The sequence below is a fragment of the Pseudopodoces humilis genome, chromosome 17, assembly GCF_049639895.1.
Source record: "Pseudopodoces humilis isolate 2021_Gansu_Grassland_sample_001 chromosome 17, ASM4963989v1, whole genome shotgun sequence".
In the NCBI taxonomy this organism is placed as follows: Eukaryota; Metazoa; Chordata; class Aves; order Passeriformes; family Paridae; genus Pseudopodoces; species Pseudopodoces humilis.
The window spans coordinates 4,418,219-4,433,516 of record NC_142216.1 but is presented as its reverse complement, the minus strand read 5'-3'; the positions used below and the strand labels follow the sequence as shown (position 1 = coordinate 4,433,516).

At 38.2% G+C, this 15,298-nt stretch overlaps 1 protein-coding gene across 2 annotated transcripts in view; it reads right to left on the bottom strand.

The window, feature by feature from the left end:
* Positions 1–15,298, bottom strand: part of CLINT1 (clathrin interactor 1) — a 47,138-nt gene that overhangs the window by 20,771 nt on the left and 11,069 nt on the right. For both annotated transcript variants that reach the window (XM_005523620.3, XM_014253224.2), the window contains exons 2-3: positions 1,387–1,491; positions 630–726 (exon numbers count right to left, since the gene is read on the bottom strand). In XM_005523620.3, the coding sequence (XP_005523677.2) occupies positions 630–726; positions 1,387–1,491 (202 nt within the window). The remainder of the gene's footprint in view (positions 1–629; positions 727–1,386; positions 1,492–15,298) is intronic.

Sequence of the window (15,298 nt, the reverse complement as noted above, 5' to 3'; positions counted from 1 at the left end):
AATTCTAAAAAAGGAGGTTATATTTGCATAATTCAGTGAACATTGAACACCACTTTAAGTGCAGCACAACACAATCTCAAGCAAAAAGTTTCTGTACCAAAGACAAGAAAAATGCAAATGACTCTGATCTTTTCCAAAACGCAATTAGGACATAAAACTGTCATGCAAGATCTGCAAGGAAATTTGGCCCACTCAAACATAAACTACAATTTTAAAGCACTACAAATTGGCAAAAAATTAAGATTAGTTTGCATTTTATTTCAGGTATTCCTGAATTCCTTCCAAAAATCTTTTATTGATAGCACAGTAACTTAACATCTTCTCATGGAACTCTGTAGTAACTCCTTTGGGTAGATTCAAACTGAGTGCTACTCTAATACCTGAATAGCAGCAAAATGGAATTGCTCTGTTGTGTTCATTAAGTAACATCTTAACATGCTTCTAAAACCAGAAATTCTGTGGGTTTTTTCATATACAGCACTTGAAAATCACCTTTGACTTCACCAACAGAATTATAAAACAGATAGGGAAGAAATTCTAGGTTGCTAAAGGAGAAAGTGCTGTAGGATTATCTAAACAAGAACTCTACCAGGACACTGCATGAGCACCAAGCCTTGATCCTTACACACCTTATAAACTCTCCTCCAGTTCTTTTTGTTGTCTTTCAGCATCCGAGTCCACAGCATGTTCATGAGCTCTGGAAACTGCTCGTACATAAACGTAGCCCTAAAGAATGGAACAAAAGCAGCACAGAAATGTCGTTTTCCTGGGTTTGCCACAAGAGCTTGTTCAGACTCAGGGCTGGCAGTAGATGGCAGAAGTGATCTAAGCCCAGGATGACATTAAAACAGAAAAAGCTGCCCCTGTTTTAACTCCTAGATCAGTCATTTACACACCAGAACTACAGAAGAATAATTCCAAAAATCCGAAGCAGTAAAATAACCCTCACTAATTTGTAATGAAAATAATGCTGAATATGAATACCCTAATAACCACTGCAAGTACTCAAACATGCAACTTCCAAACTGATTTTAACACAAAAAAAAAAAAGCTGAAGGAAGAATTCAACGTGTTTTGCTGTTTTTGGAAAAGTTACAAGAAAATGTTGTGAAAATAAATACTCCAAAAAAAGTCAGCTATATTGAAAGAATTCTGAGGATACATAAGTGAAAACTCAAGAATTTAAAAAATACCTGGGCTTCATTTTTTGTTTGACAGCTTTCAATACATTCTATGATTATGCATTGAAAAACTTAAGACTTTATTGACAGCAACTTTTCAGCATTATCAGTCTGAATACCACAGAATTGATTCAGCATCAAATTTCACATTCTTATATAAAATGTACCTTTCTTTTCTTCATCACTGAGTCAAATTATCACTTACTTGGCAATCTCTCCCATGAGTTGCCCTGAAGGTCCCCATGGATCATCATTGGTTGCTTCTCGAACCTTAGACTCTATTTCTGAATAATTCATAACCACATTGGTGCTGCAAAGGAAAAAAATTCACACACATGAAGATTAGCATCAAAACTGAGAAACACATGAAAACTTAATAATGACACTAGTGCAGATCTCACTTAATGAGATACCTCTACAGAGTGAGAAAGAAAACAGCTTTAGTGCACAAGTTACCCTGAGGACACTATACACCACATTTAAGTTATCTTTAAGAAGGTTTTACTATTCTATTAGTCTTCAAGAATACAGATGAGAAACTGGGGATTACATTACAGCTGGATTCAGTCCAGTAAAAATGGCTTTGGGTCAAATTATAATGCAAACCAAACCACCAGAGCCAAAGCTGATGGCTTCTGCAGCTAGGTATGGTTTGCTTACAGGTTTGTAATGGTACAGAGTTATTTGCAAGAGGCCTTATAACTCAATCACAGGCAATTTTTTTTGTAATGATGTTACAAGAGAAAATCAAGAACATCAGTACCAAACAGGTGTTAGTAAAAAGCAAACAAATAAAAAAATCACATGGAAGACTAAAGTAAAGGAGATGAGATTCACTAGAAAGTCTGTTTCCTAGCTTGAATTTAATTAATTAAGGGAAAGCAGCAAAAGAGGAGCTGCAGAGCACTCAGTTACAATTACAGCAACGCAAATACTGCGAGGAGCTCGAGCTGTCTCTTCAAGGGGTCACAGAAAAACCTGATTTGGAAATTTTTTTTCTGTGATGTTAATATTAAAATAGTAAATATGTAATTCCTTTTAAAATTAATCTTTAAAACAGGTAACATATGAGCTCAGCAACCTCCTTTGTGCCCTTAAAAGCATCCAGATGTGTTTGATAACAGAATCACTTCCCTCATCTTTTAAGGGGAGCAAATAGCCCTAAAACCTCACTCATAGTGAGAACATTTGAAAACTGCTCTGTGCTTCTGGAGCACCAGGACTCACACCAGCAATGAAATCTGGTGGTCTCTGCTTTCCCTTCATACCTGGAGTATACTGAAACAACACATTTACACCTAGCATGTCAGAAGTTTGAAAGCTTACTTAGAAGTATATCATAACTGATTCAGAAGCTAAGAAAAACCTCTGTGAGTACTTTCAACACAAACCAACCCACAATGAGAAATTAATTAAATTGCAGGAAAGATCTAATTATTTATAATGCAAGTGGAGAAAGCATTTGCTGCTTAAGAACCTCTTCTGAACCTGAAAGGAGAAAAAAATAATCAAGATGCTCAACAGTCACCCCAACAGTTATCCCTCTGTCCATGTAGGAGTTTGCACAAAGCAGCATTCAAGCAACTCCTGCTCAATTTTATTTGGCATAAGAATAGCAAAGATCTTGGAACTGGGAGTTATAAACAGCAGAAACAAGAATGAAATCCCCTTAAGTCTGAAAGGGGACACAGAAGGTAATTGTTAAAACAGAATAAAATTTCTGGACTTAATCTTGGATTCTCAGCATGAGAATTCCTGCTGTCAGATCCTGATGTATGATTTTATTCAACTTTGTGTCTAAAGAGAGCATAAGCTACATGACTGAATAAATAATCAGCAAGCTCATAGAACCTATCTGTACTACAGCAAGCATGTAAGAACACAGCGTTAGTTTGGAACAACAGCAATTAAGCTTTTACAAATTCATTTATGCTGAATGCACCTCAAGCTTCTGTTTCTGGTATTTTCTTTACTGTACATACAAATGTAAACCAATCCCATCTTTATTTCCCACACGTGTGGAGAAAACATAAGCCCAAAAGCTCCAGGATTTGCAGCTTCCAGCACACTGGTTCCCTTGTCCAAAGCAAGGAAAGGCAGGGAAACTGAATGGAAAGGTTCTGCTTGTTTTTATAACCCCTTCTTCAGCATTTGTTTGAGAGACTTGATGGAGACTTGGGAGGGGGAAGCATAAAATGAAGTATTTCCTTAATTTCTTAGAGCAAAGAATTTAAGAATGGAAAATGCTTGAAGAGATGCAAACTTAGTATACAAAAATAAATGGCAGCATTGGCTATGCAAGAGCTCAGGGCACGTGGCTAAAGCAGCAGCAGGGCTGGAAGGGGGAAACGGAAGAAAAACAAGGGAAATTAAGTAATGCCAAGAGAAAAAAGGTGCAGTTAAGCCTCTCTAAGTACAGAAACATGCTCAACTTCTAAACCCCCCCTTCAGGAAAGTTATTGTTCTCAGAAACTAGGAGAAAGCTCTTTAATAAATGCCAAGCTGAGTTCTAATGGAATGAACCATTCCAAACCAAAGCATCTTAGAGACACATTTAATTCAGCAACAAATGTAAACTTCAAGGAGGAAAGAAAAAAACTCACTGTTGTATAGTTTGGCATCGTTCCAGGTCACTTAAAAATAACTATTTCTAAAAAGGTGGAAATACAGTTTTATTCTTCCTTTCCCATGTTTTCTATGGCCCTCATTCCCTGCCCTACCCATGATTCCTGTGACCTTTGCAGCAAAAAAATAATTTATGTCCAGATGTGAAGGGAAAAAGTGACTAGCTTGATTGCCAAGACTTCCTGTGATTGATATAAATTTAATATCCGAGGACACTTTCCGACACCAGGGGGGGCTCTCTGATTAGTTTATCCTGGGCAGCTTCCAGGGAATCGTGCTGGATCGCATGGACAGGCTGCTCTGCAAACAAACAGCCGTGCAACACTCGGGGCTGACAGAAGGGAACTTCTCAGGCAGGGCTTACAACCCCCCTTATCTGCCAGACTACATCTGGATTCACCCCAAATCCTTCAAAGAGACCCTGCACCACTGCAATCTCATGACAAGAACATTTACAGAAACTTTTGGCATAGACAAAGATATTAAGCAGGAAACTATATTTTAAAAGTTATACATAAAAATAAGGGTACAGCAATAAAGGGGTTGACGTGAACATCACAAACTGTTTCATTCTTCTCTTACATTTAAGTCTATTAAAACAGATTAACGACCAACAGATTATTTCTACTCTACTGTACCCCTCACAAGTGATTTCAGTGTAATTTTCTTTTTTAAAAAATAAATTTTTTTTCAAAAGCCAAGAGAGGGCACTGTCACATCTCTGTGGAACAAGCAACACAGTGACAGTCAGCAAAATACTTTTAATTTTCTTGCAACTTTAAATGTTTGCATCTGCAATTTACAGCAACACTGAACAGGTAGCTCAAGTCCAAGACTAAATTCCTCTTAAGTGGACATTGCTAATAAAGTCAGTGGGTAATAGCTGTAAATACCTGACCATCTCCAATTGCAGCAGAAAAAAAGGGACATTTCCCCTTAAATATTTTACATGCATTTTATTAAGTATCATATGCCATATACTGAAAATTAATTGTTTCACCAGATACCCCGAAATCCTACTCTGTCCACAATTTTGTCTGCATTTTTCAAAGAATTAAATCAATTGTAAATTGATCGCTTCAGATTTTAAGTTATATTTTGAGATTTGTACATTTGAGATAAAGATTATCTGGGTCTGGGTGTCATACCCTACAGTGTGCTAAAAAAAAAAACCAAAAAAAATAAGCAAGAGGGGGAGAGGAGAGAGATGTTAGAGGGGAGAGCAGTATTGAATATACCTCAATTGTGCAATTTGAGGTAGGAATGATGTTTAGGTGGTATCAGGGAGAACAAACAGGCAGCAAGAGGGGACAAGAAGTTCTGTACCTCCTTATATAAAACTCAGATCAGAAAATCTGTGAAGGTACAGCCAAAACACTCATCAAGTATCTGCCACTTCAACCTTTACAGCTGCAATAGTCTGAAGCACTTGAACTTTCAGGCATGAAGAGGATAAAAATCCTACGGGTCTGAGATTGTCCTCAGCACTTCTCTTTGAAATGGGGAAATGAAAGGCAGCTTGTGGATGGCCTGCATGAAAATAAAACCTTACAGACTGCAAGAACACTTCACAGATGACACACAAAACAGAGAGACTTTAAGAGCAGCCCTGTCTTCTTCCTCCCTATCAGCAGATACTGAACAAAACCCACAATGTGGACATAAATACACGTGACCACTAGTAAGTGATAAATGTACCTGCAGAAAACTTCTATTTGTGTTTCATTTCAACAGACTCCAATAGATGTATCTGCCTACTCTGCTCAGGGTTCTGTTTTTACACAACACATGAATCAAGCTGTAGTGCTCAGGAGGACAATATTGATGGGCATGAGGTATATTCTGCTCTCAGTAAAATATTAGTACTTCATCACTGTTGTTTTCTCCCCCCCACCCCCATAAAATAGCCACAAAATAATTACTGAAAAAGAATTTGTCTTCTATTCCAGACTAAGAAAGTGTTTTTAAAACTACTTTTATGCTAGCAAAGTAAAATCATTTTACTTCCACCCAAGATGCTAATAAAAAATTAAATAAACATTACATCCTGAATTGAAATGTTTGTTTCAGAGTGAAGATTTTTCATTGCTCAGGACCACAAGGTGCTTTCTACAGATTCATATGCTCTAGGTCAATTATCTGTTAGGAGATTACAATCACTTATACAGAACTATAACTGTACTGCTTCTAGTAATAGCTTCCAATTGGTAACATTACAATTAGTTTTGTTGTGCCTGAACTAATTATCCACATCAATCATTGCTGGTTCCACACTGAAAAAAATCCCACCCTAATTCTCTCTACACTATATACCTTGAACCAGAAACTCTGGATGTGGGGAAACAAGGCTCTGCACATAGCAACATAAATAGAAGAATAGTGTCATACATCAAATCTTTAGATCTTCAAACATCACATAAACTCAGCATTTTGTATGAATGCTCAAATACCAGAAGTAAAGTTTACTCAACGTGCAGAAACCTTCCAACAGCATGTGCACAGCTAACCTGCACTCGAAAAAATATGCACCACGAGAAAAGGAGTATTTATACACCAAAGGTAATGAAAGAATAATAAATATCTACCCATCCATTCAGAATGGAACTTACTTGAAAACATATTAAGGAATCAGAAAGCCTAACAGATCTTTGCCAATGTTTCTGCACAAATGTAAAAGCCTTGAATATGCCCTGGGGCGAGAGTCAGAGCACTCCATTAAAAGCGCGGTCAGGATTAGAGCTGTTATTGATGTGGGTGGTGTCACCGAGGACACAGACACAACTCTGGGCATCAGATCCACAGAAGATTTGTGAAATGCCAGGTCTAATCTTATGACAGCTAAAATAAACAGAAGCCACAGAGAGGGGACATTACAACAGTTTCTTTATAGTGATGATAAAGGTATTGGATTGGACAGGGTGAGCCTAATTAGAAACACTTCTCAAGCCTCTGGGAAGCTGCCCACTGTGCTGAGGGACGCGGCCTCAGGAACAAGAAACCTGGCTACACAGTTAAATTTTTTTCAACGTATATTTCAAACCAATTACAGTATCATGTATACATGGGACTCCTATGTGCATAATATTATGCCTTTAACTATTACTCCAAGGACGCCACTGGATTATGCACCTTCTGTTTTCCTTTTTTTTTTAATTTTACAACTGGGAACACTAAAATACTAAAAGCTGAGATGAGAAACTTTGTACGTTTTACCACCATTAACAGTTTCCAATGAGACACCACTCTGTAAATATCTGCTTAAGGACTAAGTGCAGAAGAATAAAAAATTCCAGCTTTACTCACGTGTATGTACCATACATCCAGTATGAACATTAATGCTATTCAAACAAACAGCAACACTAAAGAATTTTGGGATTTTTTTAAAAGAAATAAATTAGTCAATTAGAGGCAGGGTCTGGATAAACAGAGGACAAGAGAAGCTCTGTTACTGTACAGTAGAATGAAGCGTGGTGCCAAAGTCTTAAAAGAAGCAAATATTTTAACCTTTTGTTATTTAATGTGCCAAAACAGACACAACATGATTTTATCTTTTCAATAACATGTTTAACACTGCCCTTTCAATAGGCAGTCTTACATACTAATAGTTTAATCTCATTCTTTTAGTAATTTTGTTAGCAGTTTCCTTATTTTTAGAAAGTCTTCTCAGTATTTCCTGTGACTCTCACACTGAATAAAGGCAAAGCACGCTTTAGATTTGGTCATGACAGAACAGATGTTACTGACTCTGAATCAAATCTCATCACCTCAATTGGCGAGTTAGCAAAGAAGACCATTACAGCAACAGTCCTTACATTCCACATGGACAAACCCCAGTAAAGAAACAATTTCACAGCTCTGTGCTGGTACTTCTTGGATCTAAAACTGAATGGACTGCATTATGCAACCAGAAAGGTTCTTAAGAGGCAGAAAATAGTTAAGAAAACATTAAGTTACAGCACAAGGAAAGGATTTCCTTGAACTGAATAGAGAAGAACACATGCACATGGTTCATTTATTCACCTTTCCCATCTCCACCTAAACATCCCACCATTTCTATGGAAAGGCACCCAGGTGACAACTGCAGTGCTTTCTCTAGGGGATGGTGCATTACCAGCTGGGCAGTAGCTCCAGGTAAAGCTCTGAAGGAAGCACCAGGAGCTCACACCTGGAGGCTGAGCCAGCTCCCTACCCCTGCCTTTGTCTTCCAGCAGCTGATTTTCCCAACAGTTCCCTCTCACTGAGTAGCCAGTCACCCACTAAGAGAAGACAGGGACCACGAGTGACTGCTCACATCATCCATGGGGCATGTTTTAGGAATATTATCCAAATGCGACAGCAGCAATTTGTGTTCACATTTCCCAAAATCCAGTAGAGGGGCTGACAACTTAAAGCAAAATGACACTAATATAATGTAGAGTTGCTTCTAGATATTTGAGATTGTAGCTGTATTTGTTTTTTTAAAAGAGTGAAGGACTGAATGCGCTATATAATGAGCCAAGTGAACATTCAACATCTGGAGAAGAGAAGGCAGGCCCTGGCAATATTTTCACAATAATCTAGAAGACCCCCACCCACAGACATGCACATTTAAGATGAAGCCCTCAGAAAGGAGTGAACACCACCTTGTCTCATCATTCAATTCCTATAAGTCATGCATCTGATCTATTTTTAGTATCTAGATTAAAAGGTTCCTGTAAAGGAGGGGTGAAAATAGAGGGAAAGCGTTCTAAGAATGCAAAGAAGTTACTTTAATATTAAATGTGGGCATTAAATGTACTCTAATTTTTAAATTGTGGGCAGAAGTTAGTTTCAACTACTGAGAACACACAGTAAATAAAAAAACTCCACAACTTGCCCAAGTACAGGATACATCTCCCCCACTCCCAGGTGTGGGAATCTTGGCATCTATTAAACCGTTAATTAGTTTCCAGAAACACTTTTGCCAATTAAAAAAATCATTTAATACTTATCCATCTGGGCATGAAATACTTTCAACAGAGCATTTGAATTGGTGAGCTAAAAAAGAACCGATCCCGATTCGCACAGCGCTGCCTCCCAAACCACCAGAGGCCAGGATATGAAGCAAGCAGCACCCCGTAACCAGGGGCTGCATCCATCAACTCCACTTGCTTCTGTGAGCATCCCTTCAGGCTCTGAGGGATTTCACATGATCACTGGTCCAAACTTGTTTTCCCAGAAACTGAAAGGATTTAATACAAAGTCAAACAGAAAAATGCATTTCAGGACCAGATTTAAAAATGCATTTTGGGATAAGATTTCGCTACCCTATGATGCTCTGTCACTCGTTATCTTAGAGAGCTCAATGTGCAGAGTGGTTCACAGAGAGATGACAGCATTTATCCACCTGTTATCCCAAACAATACGATGGATATTCAGGAATCTATGCACCTAATGCTATTAACAATTATTCAGAGAAGACATTAATTGCCTTCCAAATAAAGATGGTGCTGCTCTTCCCTTCAGTGAACTCATGTATTCAATCTCAGCCAGCCCCTCTCCCCTTGCTGGGTGAAGACAAACTAACTAAAAAACATGTAACAAACTTAATGCATTTTCATTTTGCTCCTGTCAGTAATGTCACTTTTGTTATAAAACATGCAGCTTAGATTTAGAGCCTTACAGATAAAACATATGGACACCAAATAGGAAGCCAGCAGTCCACATTCAACAAAGAAACAGATGGGGACCCATCTGCCAAAATGCCTGGTGAAATACCTCAGGTTATAGAGAGGTAACAGCACAACATTAGTGATACCTGACCGTTTGAAGTTCTTTATTTTTCAGACACTCCTCAGAACCTTTTCAAATATGATGCCAGTCAGTTTAGTCCATGAATGCCAGGTATTATTCCAGACCTTCTATGCAAGGAGCACTCATACTCCTTCTGATCAATGATACAATCTTCATTATGTATGGTAGGATTTGAAATACATTTTCATCTTTTCAAGTTCAGTTTCATAATTTATGTGGCAGATGTGCAAGGCAAACTGCACAGAAAGAGATAAGCCAAGAAAAACATCCTGATGGCCACAAATGAATTACAACTTGTGGGAGGAAGGAACTATAAAGCTATTTCCTGTGCCTTACAACTTCTAATCACAAAAGACTACCAAGTAAACAAAATAGCCCCAAATCCACCACACACACTGTCAAAGAGAACAGTGACTTTAAAACTCAAATTGCAGTTGGTTAGAGAACTCAGACCTCTTACTTACAGAAACCAACACTGCACCTTACTGAAGTCTTCCCTTTCAAAGTTTCCCACTCTCAGAAGTTCCCAACTGCAGAATTCTATACGCTAAATGGTTTTGTAATTGCTTGCTACAACTGAATTATTTTTTGCAGATGTTGGGAACATGAAGCATGGGAACACAGCAGTTTTAAAGTGTATTTGTGCAAGGAACAAACAATTCCTCCCCCAGTCGATTTAAGACTGATTTCACCTCTCCTACTGCAGATTCCCTGCAATATGTCAGTGTTAATACTTTCATACTGTTACATAAAACAATCCCTTGTGGTTCACCAAATGGAGATACACGGCTGCTTTATGTACCTTAATATGTGGTAGTAAATAACTTCTCAAACTCATCAAGAATTTTGCCATGTTGATAATATTCATTATGGGTTTGTACCACCTCTATACAAAGTGTAGCTTCATTTAAAGTCCAGACCCATTTCTTTATTTCCCCATTTTTAATGGGAAATTTTCATTCCAAACACCCACCTTCACATTCTTCAGTTACCATCCCCTAAACTTCACCCATTATAGATTATCTTCCCTTCAAATGGGTATTTCTGCAGTTCCATTTTCAAAGGCTTAATAGTGTTGTCATTTTATTATACTTAAGTCAAAAAGCATTCTTTAAAAAGTAACTTATGAAAATAAATGCCACACTCCAGCAAGCAGAATGAATCAAAATATTTCCTTTTAAATTATATACTAAGAACCCCATAATAGTATTTCTACTGGTTTTCAGTATTAGTGTTGAGGTCACATTTTTAGTTGAAATTAGAAGACAATTACACCTAAAGCATTCTTGTGGCAAATCTGATTAAACTCAAGCATGAAAACCAATTTCACAAACAAGTGGAAAAAAAAGCTGAAATTGAGACCACACTTGACATTTTGGTGGGGCAGTTACACACTAAACAGCAACTCTGCATTTGATTAAGAAGTAACAATGATGCTGCTACTGCCCTGTGCAGGTTTTCAGTCTCCTTGCCTCTTGTGAGCTTCCATCTGGCACATCAGATTGGAGTCACTGCTTTGCAGCTCCTATTCCTGTGGATTTAATCTCTTTCAAAGTTCAACATGCTATGATATGGCCACACAACAGCAGCTGTATAACCCTAAAAGAAGTGGACATAGGAAATTTGTGTAACTTCTGCTTTTGTAAGAGCAGAACTAGAGACTGCCAGATGCATGCTGTAATCACATGACTCAATTTACTATTGCTCAATCCTCACACTTATTTTGGTACTCTGCTCCTTACACTTCACGTTTTTTCTTCTGTAACAAAGAAGCTGCAAAAATTTCAACTTTTTTTTTTTTTACATTTAACTACATCTCTTTATAGAATTCAGATTGCACTTGAACCTTCAAGCATCAGTGAATGCCATCACAAATTCTCTATCATGTGATTTATCTTTAATTTTTCCCTACTTGTGATTCAGTCAGGTAACACAACTCCTACTGGAAACAAAGGTTTGACCAAGTAAGACAGAGAATAAATAAAATATACTCAAACTCACCCTTCTGTAATATGCTTTTTATATAAATAAAATACCAGTACAAAAATGTCAATCCCAATAAACCCTGATAAACAATTATTTAAAACTAAAATTTAAATACATTATTTTGGGGGAGAGAGACTCAGGCACTTATCACCATAGGTTACACCCTCCAGTCAACTGTGTTTCTGTGGGTTTCATAGCATTCACATAACTTTGAGTGTAACTTTGCGTGAAGATAAAAAGCTGGTTTCAGATGCTCATAAGCTATGGCCTAAGTCCCCCTCCAAATTAGTAAAAGTGCTATTTCCTTTCATGTATGCACACAGAACTGAGACCACATTTAAACCCACAGCTCAAGTATTTCAAGAAATATTCAATAGACAGAGACTTGTAAGTCTTCCCAGTCACTGAGTTTTCAGGATTAGGGCACAATATTTTAATGATGAGAAAAATATTTACAAGAAAGATAAGGTCTTATCCTTCTTTCAAAACATCAAACAAAAGGCGTAGAAATTTTCAGAGGACAAGGAAGTTGTAGCTAAACTCAGCATGAGGCACCAGTGAGCTCTAAAGCTGTTTCAACTCACTCATGTACCTCACACTTCCTATTTCTGACCACAAAAAATTTGCAGTGACCATGAGTGGAGGCAGAAGATAGTACATATGACATTCCACACCCTCCCAAAGGTTCTGTAGTGACCTCTGTATATAGGAAGTTTTCAGAACTTCACAAGATGTGGCATTAGTGCTTTAAGATGACCCCCAAAAGGTACCATTGCTTTGATAAGCCTCACTCACCCTCTAAAGCTCCTGCAATTCTGTGCTCTTTGTAACCACTCACTCACTACTCAAGTGGAAGGTGTTCACCAAAACACTTCATAGCAGAGTTTTCTGACACTATAAAGAGCTTGTAACAATTCTAAGCTCTGTAATGCACCAACTGGCCAAGGGAATCTCCTGATGCCATACATGCTTGAAGAGTATTAGGTAAATAGTTACAGGTACGAGAATTTATGTGGAAAAGCAGGAACATTGCATGGGAGTCAGTGCACCTGGGAACAGCATAGATCCAGTCAGTGCAACTAATCACAATGAATTCCAAATTATCCAAACTTTCCCTACTTAAAGAACTGTTTCAATTATTTGTCAGTTGACAGAGTCTTTGGTGAGGACAGAAGAATGAACATGCACTTATACAGATTTTAATGCTGCCAAAAACCACACACACCCTAACATTAATGGGCCATGCTTAATGATCCTTGTAGTTTCAGCTATCCCTTCATTGCAAGCTGAGTACCATTAAAACATTGCCCTAATTCCAGATTTATTACAAATTAAGCATTACTCTAAACACATGCGTGCTGTTCCACCAGGGAGGGCTAATTAAAGTTTAAACAATGCAGGCACTGAAGCTTTTAACACACAAACTGATCATTCTCTGCTGCCATATCACCATTTCGGCACCGTGACATCCCAGGCACCCCTGCACTTTGCAGTATCAATTGACTTCTGTGATCATTTTTGGGGAATGAATCTGAGTACAGGTAACTCCTGTAAGCCCACAGTAAGCAACTGTTACAAGCTCTTCTCTGACCTGATTCAGGGGCAAAGTACAGTAACATGAACATATCTGTCTGGAGTCCCACTCTGGGAGTGCTACCCTTGTTTTCTCCAGACCTCTGATTCCTACCAGCTCCTTTCCCTGGCCCTTCAGGCCCAAGGCAGCCAGGGTCAGACAACAGCATCCCAACTGCACATAAATCACACCATGAACACACCAAACCTTCTGTAACACACGCTGCTCTCTATCCCTAACACCCAGACTGCCTGTGAAGGGCTTGCAGCTTCCTCCTGTCTTTTAACTACACAGCCATGTGTGTACAGCTTCCCATTCCACCTGTGTGGTAGCCAAGTGTTACCAGCACATTACCCAGGAAAGCCTGGGACATGTATCTCATCAACACAAGCATGGTCCAAGTAGCAGGTGAAGCAACTAAATCAGAAAATCTTCAACTGCACTTTTAATATGGCCCTGTGCCCTGGAAAATGTCCCAAGGCTGAGGTAAACTGCACTTCTGAGCAGGAGAAAGGAAGAGGAAACAACAGTTTATGCAAAATAATCAAATTGCAGGTTCATAAGAAGTTGTTTTCCTTCATTTATGCAAATATCCAGCAGTGGAATTGCTAAGAAGGAAGTATTCAGGAGAAGCACTTGAGATCACTACCTTTATCCTGGCTATTATAAACTCAAGTGCATTATCATTTACTAAGTTTATTTCTAACCTGACAGGAATTAATTCTACAGTTGCTATTATTTGCAAAAAAACCCAAAATGCACCACCTCAATATTTCTGGAAAATAATCAAAATAAAACCAGAAAATGAATACTGACATCACTACAGAGAAGCTGACCAGCTTCTCTTCTCAAAATTGGTTCCTTTCAGTCTTGTTTGCTAGACTGAATTATTCCATGAAAAGCTACAGCGGCTGCTGCACTCAACAGCTCAAATGCACCTGCAGAACTTCCTTTCATATCCAATACTGAAAACAAATCCAGAAGACCATTACATGTCAGATGATATAAGGAAGATGCTGTCTTTATGTAAGATTACATGGAATATGACTGGATGCAAGAAACTTACTTCTTGACTGCACTGCACACAGACAGAGGAGAGTACACAATCAAGGTCCTTCAAACTTCTATTTCAGTGTCTCCAAAACTATCCTCTCCCTCTTCCCAGGAAGGAAGCTATTCAAAACACTAAACCTTTCCCTGAATCCCACCTTGCTAACAAGAAAGAACAAGAAATTCAACATCTTACAATTAAATTGCAATTAAGACTTTGCAGTCTCACAGCAAGTACTTGGTACACCTTTAGCATAAGCAGGGCTGTGCAAGGGGAAACTTTCTCAGCATCATAATCTGACAATGTCAAAAGATGCCCATTATATCATTATATAATGATATCATGGCAGTAAAGAGTAAAGGCAAGGATGCAGTGATAATTCTGCAGAATAAACTGGAAGCATCCAAGATTTTACAGGCGGAGTCAATACAGTCCTCTTCCTAAACTTGCTCTCCCCTCAAGGCCTTCAGTTCTGAACTGCTAGTTCCTAGGAACTGCACAATTATTTCGTTTTAAAAAACCAAAAAATTATCAAATACTTTCCTACTTGAGATTCTTCATTCATTAATAAACCTGAATTACCACATTTCTTCTCTGCTACAAGTTTATCCAAGAATGAAAAGTAGTTACCATAATTGTAAATAGACTAAACATACTTAATACCAATTGTCTTTAGTCATTCTATTTTCCATGAAGGCAGGTGACAACCTAGCAGTCCTTCTGCTGCTGTATTAAGCAGCTGGACAAAGAAATATTGGTTAATAGTTAATGACAAAGTGCCCTTCCAGAGCTATTCACAGTTGAGTATCCAAAAATGGGCACGGGCAGCAAGAACACACCATTTGGAATAAGTACTGCAACAGCAACATCATATTAATGTTATTTCATTACAATTTTCAGGTTGGTATCTCACATTAAAAGGTGTAGCTTGGCCAACAAAACCCCCACAAGCTCACAAACATGCACTTTGATGGAAAGCAAGTGTTCTTTTCTTTCAGAAATGAGTCTGGTCAATTACAGACAAATTAACTTTCACATTTCCAAGCCATGTTTATTTGTGGAGGATAATGATGTTTCCTCTCCTTTCACAGGTATTCCTTTGTTAAACTG